Raw genomic sequence first — 20,856 nt, 5'->3', positions numbered from 1 at the left:
AACCTCAAGGATTCTATGATTCTATGTCACAAACACGGGGAAAGGCTTTCCTTGCTGTAGATCAAGAGCTGTAATGACAACAACCAGAATTTGCAACTAACCACAAGCAGAAGAGGTAACTCACTTCTCCTGTGACTTCCAACTCCCTCAGTCTGAAATTTTCGTGGCAGTGAAGAATACAGTGAAAGCCTTTGTGAAGATAAACTGAACACATTGACAATAAATGTGGGTTCTCATAGGGAGAAAATAAAAAGGCACATGAGATCCAGCAAGTTATCTAACAGTCATCTGAAAAAAAAATCTATCAGGTATTCTAGAGGAAAAGGGCTAAAATAGCCCTTACACATGGCACTGTGCTGGAAACAGGAGAAGGATTTCTTGCATCCTTTTGGACAGAACTCTGCAGAAGTTAATGGTTTTAAAACAACCAAACCTATGCAGAATGCAGTGCCAAAAGTAAGGATTTTTTTTTGCTGTAAAATATAAGGGATCAAACATAAGCAGAAAACCTGAAGGTTCACTGGCCATCTGGAAAACAAGCCGTGTGGCGCGTGTCTGCTTCATCTGTATTAAACACGACAGCCAGAATTCCTCTTACAAACGCCCCCAAGTCAATGGATCACGGCAAAACCGATTTGCAAACTGCAAAGCTGGAAAGAAAAGCAACACTGGTATGAAAACGGACATTGTTGAGGATGAGAAGTGTCTTGTTTGTGGTCTGAGCCCTGCTCTCACTTTTCAGCTGCCTGCACAGCAAAGAACTCTGCTCTTCAACTCACTGCTAATTCAAGCTAAGGGTAAAAGTGATTATTAATTATTTTAAGGTCTGTAAGTCTAGGGAGGACACAAAACTGTTAAAGGGACATGAAGAAGGTTCTATCTGAAGTGAAAAACACCCATTTTAGATTTCTGCCCATACTGATACAAAAAGTATCACTTTGCCAGTGCAGTTTTGCCCACTTTTAGACCAAACTAAATGGATCATTTTCACAAAAAACCCATAATGCACAATTTCACTAATGTGATAAATATAAAGGTATGAGGTTTCCTTCTTTGGCCTGAAAGTAAAAGCATACATACATACTGACATTTAAGCACAGTGCAGCAAATTCCCTAAAATAAATTCAGCAGAAGATAGAACAACAACAAAATCATCAGATCTAAAGGAAACGTTTGAGGGTCTTACTCCCTGCACTGAATGGTGCAGGAAATTATTCATTTAAGCAGAATAAATTGTTTTCATTTCCACTCCCCTTTATAATTTGCTTGACTACCTTGACAGCAGATTCAAGGAGACAAACGGTACGACTTACACAACATAAACCTCAAAATAAGCATGCCTGCAAGCATATGGCTTAAGCCTGGTGCCCTACTAGACAACACTTTCTTTAGCATTATGTCATCATGTTCGAGGTTCCAGTCTTTTAAACTGCCTTTTAAATACATGGCTTGATCTTGACATCTACTGTGATTAACAGGAGTCTCTTCATCAAATTCAATGGGTATTTGGCAGTACTTCCAGGGATTTTCTACTACCTGAATGTTTTCAAGGCAAAGGTAAGTTTTGGAGTTAGGCCACTTGGCGTACACAGTGAACAAGGGCTGACTGGCTTTTGGGCTAACAGAGGAAGCTCAAGCAAGCAGCCTGTAATGCTGTAGGATAACTCCACTACAGCAAACAAGTTGTCTTCCCAGTACAAAGCCTCTAATGTTGCCTCAAAAACTGATTAAAAATGCAATTGGTAAATGTTACTTTAAAACTGGTTTACTAAAGCAAAGAACTTGAGCATGGCCTTCATCCTCTGCCGTTTGGCAAGGCCCCTAAATTTATGCAAATAGTAATACATTTTCTGCATTTGCACTTTGAGTAAAGTTGACAAAATGGATAGCTTTACAACTGATTGCTTGTTTTGGGCAATTCAGTTTGGATGAGTACCTGAGAATGATTCCCTGACAGAAATATCTCAAACTGGATACCCCAGACCAGAATGATTAAAGCAGAATATTAAAATATTGAAAAAATCAGCCATCTCCTGTTGCTTATTCCTTGGTCCATGAATTAAGTCTGAACTGATACTGATTTAATTAAGTACATCATTTGATATCATTTATAAAGTACTATTTCTCAAGTCTAAACATGTTCTCCTTCAACAGCCAGAAACAAGGATATTCACATTAGGTATAGAGCTGGGGAGGAAAGGCAACCTTAAAATCTTTTTTTAAAGACAAGAAAAAAACCCCAGAGTAAAATCTGTAATGAGGTGAAGTTGATTGAAATGATACATTTTTCATCCAGTCTTAGCTCAGGCCAGTAATCCCAAAGCCTGGAAGTCATACTAACCAGTTTGAATTTAAAAATAAACTCAATGGCAATAAAGAGCTTTCATGAAAAAGAATACAGGGTATAATTGGAAAGTTTCACAGGTCTTCCTACAGTTATTTCTTTTGGTTGCCATTACTGAAAAATAAAGTTGCTGCAGAGCTATGGTTGTTCTTTTCTTTCTTTAGAAAAAAACCAAAAAACAAACAAACAAAAAACAACAACAACAAAAAAAAACCAAAACCAAACAAACAAAAACAAAAAAAAAAAAAAAAAAAACAAAAAAAAAAACCCAAAACAAAGAGTGTTATGAGAATTAAGGAAAAAATTCAGTTTTGCTGAAATGTTTGCTTTTTTCCCCAGAGAAGTATGGAAGAAAAAGCTTCATTTGCTTAAGCTCTGTCTTAAAAACAATAAAAAAAAGTAAATTCCGATTACACCTGAGTTTTCATCATGTTTACTTCTAGTAACATTTCAGCACACATATTTCTGCAGAAAACTTCAGAATGAGAATCCTTACTGATTTCACCTAAAAAGTGGAAAAAAAAAAAAAAGCATTACTTGCCTAAATAAGGAAGGTATTTAATAGGCTTTCAAATGGAAAAGTAAATTGGATGTTCAAAGTCGTAGCTTACTTAAGGCCCAACGGCACCCTCCCCGTAATGTGCCTTTCTGCTCAAACTGGCTAGTATAACGTTCCTATGGCAACCGGGGAAGGACCCGGGGTAGAAGAATGGCGCAGTGGAGGATGTTACCTAGCATGTTGTGGTAAAGTGGACTGGCGTGTCCATGGATAGTAAATGCAGTCATGACTAGCGGGCCCTCTACACCTGCAGGCAATCACAGAACACAGACGTCATTTGCCATTCACAAGGACATGCAGAGGCATGCGCCCTTGTCCACACGTGGGGATGGAGACACACGGGGGCGGCCGCCCAGCAAGTACCTATCCATGAGGCCGATGCAGTCCTCCATGCGCGGCCCTACGCACCTGCAGCAAACCCCAGCGGGAGAGAGGGAGAGAAACGGAGAAATCTGTTATTTACAGGTCAAAGAGGCAGGAATCCCCTCTTTGTGCCACATTCTTAATTATAATTCTCGGGAGAGAGCCACGTTACCGCAAAATTATAGCTTGTGACAAAACCAAGCTTGCAATGGGAACAATAATCGCAACATAAACAGCGCTGCAGGGTTGGACATCTCTTGGCTCAAACAACACTTAAGGCAGGTTTCACCTACACACGTGGGAGTCCTGACAATAGAGCTGTTTTTCCTGGATGCTGTCTGAGTCATCAAACCAGTGATTACTGCACAAAAGCTGCTCATTTGCAAGACGAGACCTCCAGGAGCACAATGCAAAACTTTTTTTCTTTCTGTAAATGATGCAACGGTTCAGTCTGTTCTAAGCTCCTAGCTGGGGCAACTGTAGAAATATTTCGGAAGCTTTTATCAGGGAAGCTCAAGAAAGAATATCCAACAACAAAAAAACAGAGCAAAATGGCATCTGCTCATTCAGGCATTTTATCCTGCTTTCCTTAGATGTCGCCAGAAGTCCTCCACCTGCAAAACCAGCAGGTGCTCACCAAAGGCAATGGAAATGTAGAGAACTGCTTTATGCAGCACCACTTAGCACAACCACTGGGAAAGAGTCTTGTCTGCAAAACATGGATACGTGTGCATTCTCCTTGCCTTCATGAAGATCAGTAGGTGAAGTGGTGGCCTAGGTCCTCTGCATTCAAAGAGTGAGTCAACTTCACATTTACACAGCAGCCAGATTCTCAGAGACAGACAGGTGAAGTTAGCTTTTTAGGGGTTATGACAACCTGACACCCGTGATGCTGAATGCCTAGCTAGCCCTCTGTAACCACGGAGAGTATCTACTCAGCATTTTAAGGAAACTACCCCAGTTACTTCAACTCTTTGACAAGATCTCTGAGACATTTTATTAGCAGGTTCTTTGGTTGTACATCTACTACAGGAGCAGGTGATCTGACACATCAGTGTACTGAAACTCACTTCTGTTGAGACATTTTAAATTTAAGGTATGATCCCCAACTCTTTTTAAAGTCTCCTGCTTTCAGTTTGGCTTTGATAGGGGGATATGCATGTCAAAAATCTGAAAAGAGTTCAAATATGCTCCCATGAGATCTTCTTTCCACTTCACCATCACTTCCCACTCATCAGCTTTTGCTTCATTTAAATTAGCTATCATTCTGCCATTATAAAATAAATTCAGTGAATTGAATTTCCCCTTACCTGTCCACCAGGGAAAGCAGAATGATAGTGAACCTTACCTCTTGTTTGTTTGCTAGAATTTTTATTTTTTACATAAAACCTGTGACATGCAAGCACAAATCATAAGGATTTCCTCAATAACAGTTTCCTTCAGCAAATGTGCAGACATAAAAAGGATTCATTAAATACCCAGGTGGCCAGATAATGCATAAATGGGAGGCAAAGATTTAAATGGATTTCAAAAACTTAATAGAGAGAACTCGACGGGTGTTTTTTGAAATTTCAGCTGTCCTGGGCTTCAGAATTCAGGACTGTCTGAATTCTAACCAGTCTTAAACATATCCAACATTTTTTCGTTTCATGGCATCCTCAGCAATTTGCAGAAAACCCGTTCAGTAACAAAGGAGGCTGAAAAAAAGTTGTTCAGATCTTCCATTTCCTAGCATGTCAAGAGATGCTGAGCTCAGACTCTTGTTATAAATAAAAAGAAGGCCCTCTTCCAACCGGAAGTCTGTGAGCCCATTACTAGTTCAGGTAACTGGCAGAGTTAGCATAAAGAGCCTATTGTCTTGGAATCATTTCACATCTGTACATTTATTCTCTCAGACTTTTGGAGGACAGGACTTGAATCCAAGAAGACAGAGCTGTTTGGATCTCACCCACTCCAAGCTGAAATACCATTTATTTTTATTTAAACCTGTAATCCTCTTCGGTGGGCTTCTCAGCCCCAAAGAGAACATTCTGTCCAGCTGCAATTTCCATTACTCCTTGACACGTTGAGGAGTTTCCTGCTCTCAGACTGGCCGTCCTGATGCCGTGCAGCGAAGTACAACACCGTGTGAGTAACAGCAGTATCTGCTACAAAGTTATTTTGTGCCATCAAGGCATCGATTATTTCTTCTCTGGGTTCAAGGTTTTTGATGCTTGTAAGCACAAGCGTGACACAATCGTGCATCACACTGGTACTCCATTCAACCCTCAGGGTTCCCTCTTCTGCTTAGAGTCTGGATGATATTTTCATTTCCAAGTTAGCTCTGTAAAATGAACTGGTTAACTGACACATGCCAATTTATTAGTGATATATTCAGTATCACAACAGTCCAACACAGCTTATACAGAAAATTATACTTGGAGCTCATCCTAGCTTTCCAGATAATCATCCTCTGAAAGAAAATGCTGAATTAAAATAGCTCTGAAAATCGTGGTAACAACTCCTTTTTCCTGAAATACTTTTTTTCCCCCCCTCTGTCACAAATATGGTCTTTCAATACTTTTCCTTAAGTTTGAAATGTTGGGTCTTAATGGTTCACACATGTGAAGTAGTGAAGCTATTTCTAGTCAGATGAATTTTCAAAAATCTTTGTTACTGGAAACAAACAAAACTGAGTATACAAAGGCACAAATGGATTAACTTTGGAAAGGAGAAAACCTAGGTTGTAGCCATGACTTGGTCACCCGACTGTTGCTATAGATAAAGCCAGACAGGTTAAACCCAGGGGTTACATGGCTAACAGCAAGTGCAAACTGATGGTGATAGTAAGAAAGTTGAACTAGGGCAGGGGGTAAGAGGAAAATTTTCCAGAAGAGAACAGTAGCACTTTTTTATTCAGAGTTTGTTGCTGTTGAATTTGCACTATTGTTTCATCTGGAATTAATAACACCTTCCTAAGAATACACCTAAGATTTAGAGGCAAGACAGTGCTTCTGTCTTCAAATCCTTTCTGGACTACACATGTGTTGATAAGGCTACCATGACTTCCCTGGCTTTGGCTTAGAAGGAAATTAAAAGTTTTGGTGAAGAGTAATGCAATTCCTTCAAAAAGCTGTGAGAGAAAATGCCTATGATAGAGGGGAGGTGTCCAGTGAGATCTCCCATTTGTGTCTTGCCCAGCGAGGAAGCAGACTGTCAAATGCTATTATATAATTAGTATTTTATTTCTGTGAAAGTGTTCCATTTTGGCTAGCTCTGCAAGAAGAGGTGCCAAATGCTTTCTGTCTCTTGAATTAAATGGGATAGCTGTCCCATGTGCCTCAGATCTGCTCAAAACTGGCTTCAAGTAGCTGACGTTTGTCAAGTGGGATGCAAGGCCAAGAGCACAGTTGTGGCATCCAAGCAAGTCACTCCTTGATAGTTCTCTTAGTCAGAGTAAGGTCATTAACAGGGCTGGATAATTACACATCTATTAACAGAAGCAGTCATTATACTTGAATCAGGGAGGAGACTGGTGTTACCAAATCTCACGCTCTAAAGTGATCATCTGCAAGTGTCGTGTTGATCTTGTGGCAAAGTGCTCAGAGGAAATGCAGAGGTGGGACAGATAACTTCCTTGGTGGCAGCAACAGGTGGGGTTGACTAGAAACAACTAGTCTGAGAACTGACAGCCCATTTTAGCAGCCCGATTCAAAGAGAGCAGCACTGCAGGAACAAGAGAACACCACACTGGGTGCACTGCTCTGCAGTAGCTCAACACTTTTTAACAAGTATCCAAGCTGCACTGCGAGGGCACTGGTTTTATTCCAGCAATTGATCTGACAGAGAGGAGAACAGACATGCCAGATGAAGCAGAATTACAGTTTCTCTGTACTGTTCAGGCGTGAGCCAAATATCAAGATGTGCTCCCTCCACAACATATTTCACTGCAGAATTCTGATTGAGGGGGATTTAAATATTAATTTCTAATGGAAGGGTATGAAACTAGAGAATTCAGTGTTGAAGGAGAAAAGGAGACAGAGTAAATGATTTCCCTTCTCTCTGTGGGTGCATTCAGCCCCTGACAACAATGGCAAGAAGATGGACAAGCCATAAGCCCCAACCATCTTGGTCAGTTATTATCAGCTTCATTAACATAATCATAGGCCAGAAAGTCTTTAGGAGTACTGGAAAAGAACACCCATGCCCACCTTGACTTGGTGGGTGTTGGTTTTATAGGGGCTGACAAAACACCTATGAATAGATATACTAACTCTAATAAGTGGATGAAGATTTCTATGAGGAATAGTAATTGACTGATAGCAGAGCAATAGCTCCTCATCTGGGAGGTAACTGCAACTTTGCGTATGTAACCTGGGTGAGACCTTTGGCCCTTTTACTAGTGGTAGTTTGTCATTTCTCTGGGCGATTGCACATGATGCTACATGAGGCATTCTTTCACCTAATCAGCTGCAGAAAATAAAAAGCAGGGAAAACGGAAAGCTCAAGGATTATATGACAACAGAACTCAGCAGAATGGGACCCTGTGCCACCAAGGGTTAACAATGAAGACTGGCAAGTTCAGTTACAACTGCCCAATGTCCCTCCTATTAGTTTATGAACTAGGATGTCAGACTTTCACCCCAAGGCATAAAATCCTCCCTTCTTGATCCTGTTCTACCCAGGGAGATACAAACAGACACTTGAAAAATACTGAGACATATGAACAAGTGAAAAGGCATGGAAAACACTCTGCTAACTTCCTGGTTCAGGAGAAACACAGTTGTGTCACAAAGATTAGTAACAGAAGAGCTGGGCCTCCCCATAAAAGAGAAGGGAATGGGAAGAAGTGTCATATTGTGGTCTGAGAGTCTGGCAGAGCTGCAAGGCACTTCTTATGCAGGGTGGACAGAAAATCCATCATCCATAGCTGGACTTGTGAGATTCGATCAGAACTGGCACTTCCATTGCCTATTAAAGCCAGGACCAGAGCTCCTGAAGTGAGCTCATCTTTTCATATTGTTCTTCTTACACTCTTCTTCCACAGTAGCAGCATTTTTCTTATTACATAACTGATTTAAAGGGTCTGAGGGGAAGACAAATCTGCAACAGATCCTGGCCGTGTCTTTGCGATCTCGCTTTCATTTCCCTAATGGCTGTATTGTAATTAGATTTGCAAAACCAGCAAAAGGTCTCATTTTGAATGGCAACAGCTGTTGACATGAAGATTACATTGAATAATTTACTGGTTTAATTTTAGCTGCTAAACAATAAGAGTCTCTTGTCGAAGATCATTTCACTGCCTGAAGTCTTCCCTTTTTTCCCCTGGCTGCCTTTCTCTTTCTTCGTACGCTGGACACCACCAACCGTCTCATTAAAAAGACTTTTATAACATATGTGGCCCACAAAAAACTGTAAGTTGTGTATATGACTACTATTATTTTGTTGCATAGTGTCTTAATTCTGGCTCACATACATGGACTGTATATTTCCAAACGCAGTAAGTGACTTCAGGCACTCAGACAGGACTTGAGCAACTGTACAAAGTCAGGTTTCAGATAACACCCCTGCATCACTCCCCATATGAAAAGGAGAGCAGGAACACTTTTGTCTCACAGAAGTGCTGCCAGGTTAGCTCTCCCATAAGAAGAGCAGAGGTGAAAATTCCATCAACAAGTAAATAGTAAAAATAAATTCATTTTACAGGCCTACAACTAAGTGTCAGTGACAGCATCTGCTACAAAGCAGTGGTAGCTGGAAGGAACACTAAGAGCATGGCTGGGAAAAGTTGTTCTTTCTGGTTTTCCAAAGAGGTGTAAGATTTTTTTTTTCTGGTAAGTTGCTGGACGTGTATGAATGGAACCTGAATGTCATGAGAGACCTGAAAAATCAAGGGTTACATTACTGCTTCACACACTTTTTTCAAGAGTGGGATAAGGGCCTCACCAAGCCACGCTGTCTGTGAACCACCATGTGCCAGAAAAAATAAATAGGATGGCTCACTCCACAGAACTTGCACTTACCCTTGGGTGCAGTTTGGATGACATGGATGGCACTCACGATCTTCATCAGCATATTTGAAAATGAAGCTGTTGGCCCCCTGTAAGCCATCAGGACATTTTTCCACACAATTTGGACCATCCTTAAAATGGAAACACTTTGTGCAGTGGTCAGGTCCCTGGAGAGCATGGAAGAAAGAAATGCAGTGCTTTCAAGTTCTGTCCTCTCCTCTGCACTAGAGTTGCAGGTCCTAGACTGACAGCACACTCAGCAATAACTGTAGCAGCATTTCTTTCTCAATGAGCAATGAGTGTGGTTCCAGCCTGTTAAAGAGCAACAGATGTGAACATCCTAGTGCTTTTGGCCATCAGCTTATGCTGTAGAATTCAAGACTAAATTCCAGCTTCTAAATGGGTTACTCAATATTACTGGTGTGCTTAACACAAGGGACTTCATGCCCACTTTAACTCTGAGAAATTTCCCACAACACTGTTCATTTGCAAAGCAACTGCAATGGCCTTTCACTGGGATCTGCAACCTCTGTACTTCAGAATTATTTTCCACACTGCATTCACCATGTGGTAGCTGGTCACAGCAATACCAAAGAACTACAGGGTCTCCTTCTTCTTAATACATACGTAGACTTGACTGTTACAAACTACAAACCAAGGTTTTTGGATAATGCAAAAGTAAAATTTTAAAGCTGTGATGAAAAGCCAGCAGACAAAAATCTTTTGTTCAGGCTGGGCACTGGCCTAGGATTTTATGCCCATGAGCCCTGCTACAAATCCAAATTTCTCTATAGGTTGAACACTTGAAATGTTAGCTTCTTGTTTTATGGCTGTGTTGGGGAACACGGTATCGCAACAAAAATGATGATGCCTTTTTTACCATTCAGTATGTAACATACAGAAGCAAAACAATAAGTTATGGGTTAAATTTTCTCATCAATGAAAAACATAAAACACAACTCCTTGCTGCACAGGATACTTGTGACTTTTAATCTTGGCAATATAAAAAGACTGAAAGAAAGAAGCAACTTCTATCTTACAATAGAGCAATCATCTTTGAAAGAAGACTCACTAGCCATGATAAAGGTGACAGCTGCAGTTAGCATTCATTTAGGATGCATAAAAGAATTCCTTATCAAAACAAGCTAAAAGGCTGCCCTAAGTTAAAAAAAACCCACCCAACATGTTTTTCAAGCTAACTGAGAGATTGAGACAAATTCCCATCCTTTTCTGTGGAAAACCAAGGTAACTGAAGTTGTAGTAGAACAAGAGAGAACTGAGTATAAAGAATGAAAACCGTGGGGGGCACTCAGATCACAACTGCATGCGATCTATCATTTACAAACTCTGTACATCTGTACCACGAAGACATTAAGGAAAGAAAAGGAAAGCTTTTTAAACCACTTTCTTAAGCAGGCTGATCTAAGGAAGTTTATTCCCAGCACCAATTGAACAGGAGCAGAATTTTTTCCCTCCGTGCAGGACATGTGTATCTTCTGCTTTTGTTCACGTTAATTTCCAAGAGCTGCTTTAAAGCCTGTCATCAGAAAAATGTCAAATTTCGCTCTTACCGGCCCATAGCACGTGATCATGTTTTCTTCCATCTTTTCACACTGGGGATCACACTCCACACAGACAGAACCATTGGCAAATTCTCGAAATTCCCTAGAAAAATATTTTTAGAAGAAAGCAGGATTGAGACTGAATGGCAGACAAAATGGCTGGCACTTCACCTGGGGGCAATGTGAGAGGTCAGCAGCCTGTGCCAGCTGAGACCACTTCTGCTCTACACCAGCTGAGAAACGGGCCCCCTCAGCAGCCTCATTCACAGGCAGGTCAAGCAGAAGACATTTTGTTTACCAGTCTAAAATGATAGTGGCTTTTCCTCTCTTTCCTTCAGAAAAAAAGGGATCTCATATTTGGGACAAAGTAACTCATTTCTCAGTTTTTATCTTTGGAATTGTCACTCATGGCTCAGATTCAGGCAGCCACTTGTTATATGTGAGATATCATTATCAGGTAGGAAAGGATTAGAAAGAGCATTGATCACTCTTGTTTTAAAGCCCATTCTCCAAAAAGCTCGTACCTTCTTCACTGACAATTCCAGACTGAGGACTGAATCTATAAAATGTCAAAATAAATCCTTTTGCTCATCTATTTCATGTATCCACAAGAAGCTATCACCCAAGTGATATATTTTTTTTAATTAACCACTTATAAGGGGGGTGGGGGGAAATGTAGTGTGATAGTAGGTGGGATTTGTTCCTTCAGAGACCAGGTGTCTCATTTCAGCTGCCAGTTGCCCCTCACAAAAAGCCTGCAGCACATTCTCAACACAACTCATTCCACCTTCTTTAGAACATTTTCCTGTATATATGCGAGTTCATTCAATACTCTTCCCTTAACAGTTACATGATCTGGTAGGAAAAAAAAGAGATCAAAACCACACAGTCATCTTATTTTCAATTAGTAGTTGGAGGTAGAGCCTAAGCACTAGGTAAAGCTTTCCACACAAGTTCATATCTGGAAATCTTTAAAACTTATTGCACAATATATTTCACTCAAAATCAGTAATGCTGGCAATGGAGTTACATATTCGCTAATGTAAAACCAAAATAACTTACTCCTTAAACTCCAGAACAAGGTACTTGGCAACTTCAGGGAAAAGTGCAAGGGAAGCATCTTACCCATCGTAGAGGTTACAGGAGTCTATGCAGGTCCTTCCCCTGATGAAGCGCTTGCAGGAGAGACACTGGTCTGGCCCTGGCCCCCAGCAGCCATCACTGGAGCACAACTCATTACACACCATCCCGTCGGCAGCTGCAGAGAGAGGACACTGCCATTAACTTACATCGGCCACTCAAATCCAAAGGAAAAGATTTTTCAGCATTCCCCCACACTTGGGAAAGTAAACTGAATGCTCACATTTTCTAGAAACAGAGAAAAAGCAGAAAATTTTCAGCATAGCACCACGGCCACACACTGTGCACTCACAGTTTGAATACTACACACACTCCCAGTTCCCTTCAGAAATTACACAGTAGAGTGAGAAAGAGAGCTGTAAGCATGATCTAAACTAGAGAAGAGCTTCTGCACCACAGAAAAACAGAGAATTAGCCTTAGATTTGGGTGAGAAAGGACAAGATCACAGAACCAGAGCATGGTAAGGGTTCAGAAGGGACCTCTGGAGATCATCTTGTCCAACCCCCCTGCCAAAGCAGAATCACCCAGAGCAGGATCATTTCTAGGCAGGTTTGGAATCTCTCCAGAAAAGGAGACTCCACAGCCTCTCTGGGCAGGCTGGTCCTGGGCTCCAGCACCCTCACAGGGAAAAAGTTTCTCCTTATGTTTAGGTGGAACTTCCTGTGTTCCAGTTTGTTCTCACTGCCCCTAGTCCTATCACCGAACACCTCTATAAAGGTCTATAAAATAGTGAAAGAAAAGAATAACATAAGGAAGCAAGAAAAAATTGTTTATTGTTTCTTCAAAGTCCTTCATGAACATTCCAAGAGACAGGAACCCAACAGGGTTGAAAATGGAAATTTTTCTTTATAAAAATTATAGATCGAGCTGCAGAATTCCCTGGCACAGGACATGGTAAATGCCAAAAATTGAAAGGACTTGAAAACTCAGTTGTTCAGATCCACAGAAGGGCTATTAAACTAAAATATAAAAGATTAACTCTGAATTGAGGACTCCTTGAAATACGACTTATGGATAGTGGGGAAAAGGTTGAAGGGAAGTCATCATTAACTATGAGTTTTTAATTGTTTATTGCAAGATAACCTGAAGAGCCAAAGATCCTTTATATTAAAACCCCCAAAACCACATAAAACCTCACAATGAACAAAGGCTAAGAGGGAAATGTTGTTTCAAACAGCATAATTAATCCTATACAATTATTTTATAGAAGTCTTTCTCTATGTATTTATCTAGATGATTGTGACAGATGGAAAAAATGAGCAAAGAGCAAAAGGAAACACATTAACTCTCCAGCATATGAAGAAAGTCCTGTTGCAGTTTCAGCCAAACCCTGGCATGTGAAAGGGTAGATCTCTTAATTTGAGTTCACTCTTGCATGATTAAATGTTTTATGCAAATTAATTACATACCAGACTGAGCAGATTAAAACCAGCAAAGTTCTGAAATATTAGAGATGGCAAATATATGAAATAACTATTTGCCTTTTAAAATACTGGCAACAACTTGAAGGAAGTGACAATAAATTAAAAGCAAGTTTGCAGGTAGAATTCTACCACCCCCTCCAACGTGGTGGTAATGAAGATGTCCAGTTGGGAGCAAATACACACACGCACCGAATGCATGTATAAAACAACAACTGCATATGCCCAGCACACGTTTAAAGAAGCAATAGCAAAATAAACAGAAAAACTTTTCACAAAATGCAAAAAAACATACAGCAACCTTTTACTAAATGAAAAGAGGGTAGTTCTTTGTGCACTGTTTTTTTCTGCACTTCTTTCAGTACAGCTGTATAGCTGGGTGACAAAAAACCCCACCCTACTTTGATTTCAGGGTACCTGATGGTTCTGACCCCAGCATCCCGTGCCGCTAGGTATTGTCCATCACAGCCTGCCTGAACAACAGGAGTACACCGAGTTTTATTACCTGAGAAGCACAAAGCCCTTCTAGATCACAAAAGAGACAGCAGAGGGATGCTTTGTGCTCTCCGTGGCCTGTTTCAGAACTGGTTATTCTGTGCTAGGGGGTACATAAGGTCCCACATTCGAACCATGGAGCACGTGTGACAGCAGCCCACCGTGCAGGAGAGCGTGCTGCTGCAGGCACTGCCTCTCCTTCATCGCTGCTTCCCACCACGAAGCGGTTTGAAGCTGCCACCACGTCTGTCAAACACCCTTCTTATCTACCCAGCATGCCTCACCTACGCCCTCTTCTATTTCCTACAAGGCAGTTCCTGCACCTGCTCTTGCCTGCTGACCTGCAGGGAGCTCACATCACCCTGGCAGGGTGCTTTCCTTTGATACACACCACCCATCTGGCCCCTGCCACCCTGCCTTCTGACCAATGAATATATTAGAAAGCACTTCTTAGAAAAAATATGCAACAGTTGTATGCATGGTTTCTCTCACCCTAGCCCACGTAGAGAGTGGGCATGGGGGGGTGAAGCTTCTTCCATATTTCCTTTCTTCTTGCAATAGGACATTCTGCTTTATCAGGATTTAAAATGGCAGATCCTCATTTACTTGTTTGGTTTTCTGGCTGGAACATTTTAATAAGTCAGTGCCAAAAAAGGACATTTCACCTTTACAAGCAGCACAGGAACCAAAGACTTCACATCCTCCAGCCATTGCAGGCAAACTGATCCATGTATATATAATTCAGGAGGTAGAGGAGCTCTACCATATCTAATACAACACCTCAAATAACTTTGGACATGAGAAGTCTGCACACTCATGTCTGCACACTCATGTGTTTCCAAAGCTGGAATACTTGAATACATTTATAGACATATACATACATATAAAAATCACATATACTTCCTTAATGACAACATCCAAATTAAATTTAGGAGTAATTCCAGGTGGTCACTGAATTTCCTTTAAAGCATATTAATTATCACAGATTCCAGCACAGCATGAGAGACTTGAGCTACTTAGCATGCCATTTCACAGAGCTGTCTTGTTCTCTTTCCCTGAGCTCTACTCTAAATCAGGAGTCATTCTGCTGCAGTCGAAGGAACGACCCCACACAAAGCCAGTACGAGCAGAGACAAAATTTCCACTTTTCATTACTGTCCTAGTCCTACCTTTAAGTGTAGCAACATTTTAATAACAACTACCAGATGTCAGTAGTTCCACTATGCTACCATTGACTGAACTTCACAGAAATCAAAGGAACTAGGCAAAAGCTCCACATAGCAAATGTTACACTTGTAGTCCACACAGTTTCCTTTTTCACCTACTTTTAGACATTTCTTGTGTATCTCAGTCCAATGCTGGCTTTGTGCAGTACAGTTCAGGAAGTGCATGGACTTGGGATTAAAGGCCGGTTTTAGCCTACTTCGTGTTTGTCGCCTAGAGGAGCACCCAGGAAAACATTCTGGGTGATAGAGCTGGTCATTTCAGGGGAACCCAAATCGTGCCTTAGGGTCTAGAGGACACTTGAGTGTTCCCTCCAAGCAGACCCAGCACTTCATGCCTACTCTGCCAATCTCCCTTTGATCTCACCCAGTCTTACGGTGATGTGGGACTGACACTGACCAGACAAATATGTGAGTCCTGCCTCCTGCTGCCTGCCACAGGGACACCTGGGATTAACAGACAGCTTCAGGCTTGTATCAGCAAATTAGAAAAATGAAGGAAAAGCCCCAAATCCAGAGACTGTCAGAGTCCTACTCAAGCCAACTTTTTACATGAACAGTTAATGACTCGCTGTAAGTACTTGTCATACAATAAAAAAACCACCCTGCTTTGGAGAACCCTTTGTTCTGATTTTCAATCTTAAGAATATTAGTAATCCTTCTGATTCTGTTTTACACACTCTTATCATTGAAAGGAAGTTTCCTATCTGCTTTCTCACCTTTTATTGTAACTTGAAATTGTGCCTTTATTACTAGTGTTTTCCTTTCTCTGCATTGTTTTCAGCTGTCAAGACTACTCTGGGATGAGCATTTATTTACACACACACACAGGGTGTTGCACTAAAATATGCCTTCGAATAGCAAGTGACACTGTTACAGGAGAGCTCAGAACACACACTGAGTAACGCTATGCAAATAAAAAGAGAGCTTTTCAGTAAAGAAAACCATGATTACCCTTTTGAAATCTAGCCAGTACAGTGCCTGTAGTCCATGAAAAAAGCAATAGGGGGAAAAAAAAATCACTATTTTCTGCTTATTTTAAAGTCATAGAAATATTTTCATAAATGAATCCTGGCAAGAAGGGAGTGCTTTTTTTAACAACTTATAAAAACTCATTATGCTTGTCATTCTTCTCCTTCTTTAATTCTAGGGATGGCTAAAGAAATGTTTCAATTTTAGACATATTATTTGGCATTTCCATGGGCTGAGAATGTTCTGAAGCTCTAGCGTACCACATGGCCATATGTGGAAGGAAAGAACAACAAGGCTTTTGACAGCAACTCATTTTCATCAGGAGTCTTAGAACATGTGTTCATTCTTTAATAATGGGGTCACACAGGTTAGAGGCAGAAAAGTTCAGTGTTTTTCCCCCTAGATAGAACACAAGAAAATGAGCTATCTAAAAAAAGAAAAATTACTGCTATTTGGCTATTCACTTACGGGCCTGATCCAAGCTCCATGACCTCAATAGAAAAGCTCCTGCAGACTTCAATTAGCTTTGCATCCCACCTGATAATGAATGTAATCATTTATTCAAGTTGTTAATTGGTGGCTAAATTGACGTAATTCATAACAATCACAATTATAACAACCTTTGCCTAGAAAGGCTTCACTGTACACCACAGGTGTCACTAAAGCTGAGAGGAATTATTTAAATCACTTTGTATAAAAGAACATTTTTTTGCATTTATTTTTGTGTGCACTCATATTTAACATGAAGCATGTCAGACTGTTCCATAAAAAAACCATGCTGGCAAAAGGCAGCAGATTCTTTGCTTCATCACGGAGCAATGGTAAAATCTAACTACCAAAGCACATTCTCTAGAAAATAACTTTCTAGTCATTCATTCTGCATTAATAATGTTCATAACAAAGTAAGCTTTATGCACAGGGTTTAACATTACAGTATATAGTAGTAGACAATTAAAAGCCTACATTAGAGAAGAGCTTCATGCATTGCATTTTAGATAAATGCTCTCCAACTGATTTCCATCCAGCTGATCAATTTGAAGATACCCATTTGCCATCTGAACTCTTAAATTCTTTAGCAGACTCTATCAGGTAAAGGTACCACAGCTGTTGAAACCTCAACTTGTCCCTTGCCTTCAACTCTTCTCCCGTAACCTGCCCCCAAGCCCACACATCTTTTAGGGTCTATGCAGTTCAGAAATCTCTTCCTGATGATCACACACTGCTGCCCTTTCTGTGGTGTTCAGCCTCAAAGGTGCGACTTTCTTCTGTATGTTATATTTTAGTTTAGTTATTAAATTATTATCTCAACCCAGAAATTTTAATACTTTGTTTTCCCTTTCTCCTCCCCATCCTATGAGCGAGTGGCTGCGTGGTGGTCAGTTGCTGGTGAGGGTTAAACCATGACACCGCCCCTCACTGGCCCAGCATGGGATGGTATGAGAAAAACAACAGAGCATTGTGGGGCTTCTGGATTTTTTTAAATATTAAAAACCCACACATATGTTTTGCTTCTCTATTTCCAACACTCTACAAACAAATCAAGTTTGCCCTCGTCTTTTTTACCAGCATTTGGAAAAGCCATCTTGGAGGCACTGAAATATTTGATGACTATTTTAATGTTGTTAAGAAGCATTGGAAACAGCAAGATGAAATAACTGAGGGTGTTAGGAGTATAAAGTATAATTTGCACATTGGATAATTTTGTATTATTTTCCACTGGCTGAAGTCTGTTGTCTTTTATCTTTGTTAAAAAAAAATAAATCAGAGTTCTGCTAAATTCTATAACGTGTTATCTCAGAGATAAGACATTAATATAGATCAAATTTTTCCACAAATATTTTATTCCCTCAACAATTTTTCAGTATTTCCTCACGGACTTAACATGGTACACTGAACACAGTATTAAATGGTATGGAAAGGATATCATCTTGTCTTATATATGATAAAAGTCAAATACAATGCTGACTAGAAGATCTTGGAAGCTCTTACATGAGTTTTAAGAAAAGCTACACATCAATATTAAACGTTTGCTGTAACTTGTTTTAAGCCATTAACAATCACTAGGTAGTGAGGAAAAGAAAAACAAGCTGTTAGTGACTCAAAATATACAAAGAAATAGTAATAAACATACCTGAGAGTGGCTGTAGTAATTAATGTGGTTTAGACTGGTTTCTTCACTAGAAATCATGTGAAAAAAAATACCTTTAACAGATATTTTTACTAACAAGTCACACCCTGCTAATTACTGTCAGTACTTCTATCACAGAAGATGGATTCTGATTCTGCTAATATTTACTTAAGCATTTCCCTTCCCTGTTGTGATAAGTCTTATTTTTCAGAGGCAAGGGCATATGCCCAAGCATCTGCAGGATCAGGCATGATAGCAGAAAGGCAGCAGTGGAAACCCCAGAAGCCTGCTCCTCAGATCCCAAATATTCAGGCAGTGGAAGATTCAGAGAAAACTCCCCTAAATCCCAGCCTGTTGGCCTATCCTGAAAACTGCAGATGTTTCAGAGGATGTTGGAGAAATGTATCTGGCTCTAAGGAACAGTTCTGCCTTATTCCAAGTAATGGTGAAGATTTTAGTTAGACATCTAACCTGCAGCACAACCCATTTAACCCCAGAGAGATGCTGACTGACAGGCAGAGCTGAAGCAGCAGGATAACTCTTCTCATCTAATGCTGACTCTCAAAAGGCCACAAAACTTTAATCAATTTGTTCACAGGGACGTGCATAGAGAGAGAAAACTACTGTTCCCTGTTAGGATTCAGGAAGCCAGCTAAGACACAGCCTTCTGAGGCCCAAAGAGGTTGTGGATGCCCCCTCCCTGGAGGTGTTCAAGGCCAGGCTGGATGAGGTCTTGAGAAACCTAGTCTAGTTGAGAGGCATCTATGTCAGGGTTGGATTAGATGGTCTCTAGGGTCCCTTCCAACCTAAGCCTTTCTATGATTCTGACAGCAGCAACTTGACCCCTACAGTCACTATATACAGTCCATTTAATGAACATAGGTTAGAGTCCATTTTTAAAACTAGTCCCTTGGCACAGTAGTCACATTTTTTAAGTCATTTTGTGACTTCAAATGAAATAAGTAAGATTTGTTTTCCTCATGAAGATTCCCTCGGTGTTAAATTTCATTAAATAACTTTAGGAGTACTTTTCTTCCTGGAAAATGATGAGTCTATACTATAACAAACCCTCAAGATGCTGAAATTCAAAGAAAGTTTACATTTACCCGTCATGTCCAAAAGACACGCAGTGCATGAGGATGATGTGACAGTATGTCCAAGTTTCCATTTGTCCTGGAAGCCCATGTTTCAGTTGCTGTGGCTGTTTCAAAGGGACTCAAACTTTGTGATTACAGGAAAGGGCAAAGAGGTATTTGACAAAGGAGTCCTGACAACAAATATGGGAATATCTTCCCAACAACTGTGTTCAACTGTGTCCTCAAGCTGTCAAAACAAATGGGACACTATTCCATGAAGGGAAAAATACTTGAGAAGTTCACCTCTGAGTGGTTTTCCATTGTCTTCCAACATACTTTAAGTTACAGAGAGAGCTGAAGCAAAGAGGAAGCATTACTGTATACGACAGGAGGCCTACGTTCAATATTATTACTGCTCGTTTTTGTAGTAAATGTCTAGGAAGGGAAGAGAGATGGTTCTTCTTTCATTAAATGATGCATCACTATCAGACAGCTATAGAAAACATCAAAGAGCATCAAAAGCAAGACTCTTCTCCCACAGTCAGCAGTTATTCTTATGGTAGAGAGGAAACCTGTGCTCTCTGGAAGGTTCATAGATTTATGTATCTCCCAGAAAGATGGGACCACTAGGATATTGGAATATAACCCTAGAGACTCTTGCATGGCCATCAAGACCTTGTGCTTCTTCATAGATCCTTTTCCGTCAGCCTAAGAAATTCCTTATGTGAAAACTCAAAGAGCTAATTCTTTCTGTCATGACATACAAAATACACTTGTTAATTAACTACTAGCACAGAATTAGGTTCCTCCTCACCACTTGATCCTATTAAACTCCAACCCCACTGCAGGCGAAAGCAACTAGCAACTCCTTGACCCCAAGCAGATGTGATTCTCTTTCTTGGCAACACCTCTATTTGCCAAACAATACACCATTTTTCACAGTTGGCTTTCAACATGGGGGCAGAAAAAACAGACTGCATACTGAACTGCAAGCCACCTACAAACACTCTAGCTGGCAAGACTGAAGGCACTAGCTATTCATGGGAAGTCTCCAATTTTCAGAGGAGCTGATGGTGCCAGAAAATATATGCTTTTTCCTTGTAAGGCTGATCTTATTCAATATTCAAATAATATTTACCTTCAGAAGAACTCACAAGTGAAGAAAAAATCTTGAGATGGAAAAAAATGAAAAATGAGAGAACAGAAGCCATTCAGCCAAAAGCTCAAGGATGTTGAGCAAATGGAGCTAATTCAGAAGAAGATAAAGTTCAGCGTGTTGAAAATAGAGAGTGTGCAGCCTACTTTGGCCTGCAAATGGTTAACTCATTTTATCATTCAGGACTATTCTTGGACTTTTCATCAATGCTCCATTCCCACATGACATCATCATCACATGTTCGATCACCTCTGGGTGGCAAAGAGAGCCACGCTACTCTCAGAGACAAGTGCTTGGATCCATTTACTCGTGCCTCTCATGCCTCTGCCACTCTTGGACAGGTTACAGTAGTAAGGACACAAGGGCGTGAAGCTGGTCAATGTACATGACATCCTTGTACACTTCTTCATCACAGAAGTAGTAGCA

The 20,856-nt window shown here is 40.5% G+C and overlaps 1 protein-coding gene across 1 annotated transcript in view; it reads right to left on the bottom strand.

Moving 5' to 3' along the window:
* Positions 1-3,059: 3,059 nt before the first annotated feature.
* LOC103775252 (receptor tyrosine-protein kinase erbB-4) overlaps positions 3,060-20,856 on the bottom strand; it is a gene marked incomplete at its 5' end in the record, with an annotated part of 60,299 nt that continues 42,502 nt past the window's right edge. Inside the window, 4 exons of the mRNA XM_008942698.1 lie at positions 3,060-3,150; positions 9,269-9,423; positions 10,828-10,921; positions 11,944-12,076. Of these exons, the coding sequence (XP_008940946.1) occupies positions 3,072-3,150; positions 9,269-9,423; positions 10,828-10,921; positions 11,944-12,076 (461 nt within the window). The remainder of the gene's footprint in view (positions 3,151-9,268; positions 9,424-10,827; positions 10,922-11,943; positions 12,077-20,856) is intronic.

Source organism: Merops nubicus, unplaced genomic scaffold (assembly GCF_000691845.1).
Source record: "Merops nubicus isolate BGI_N331 unplaced genomic scaffold, ASM69184v1 scaffold22896, whole genome shotgun sequence".
NCBI lineage: Eukaryota > Metazoa > Chordata > Aves > Coraciiformes > Meropidae > Merops > Merops nubicus.
This window is presented reverse-complemented; position numbering and strand designations above follow the sequence as displayed.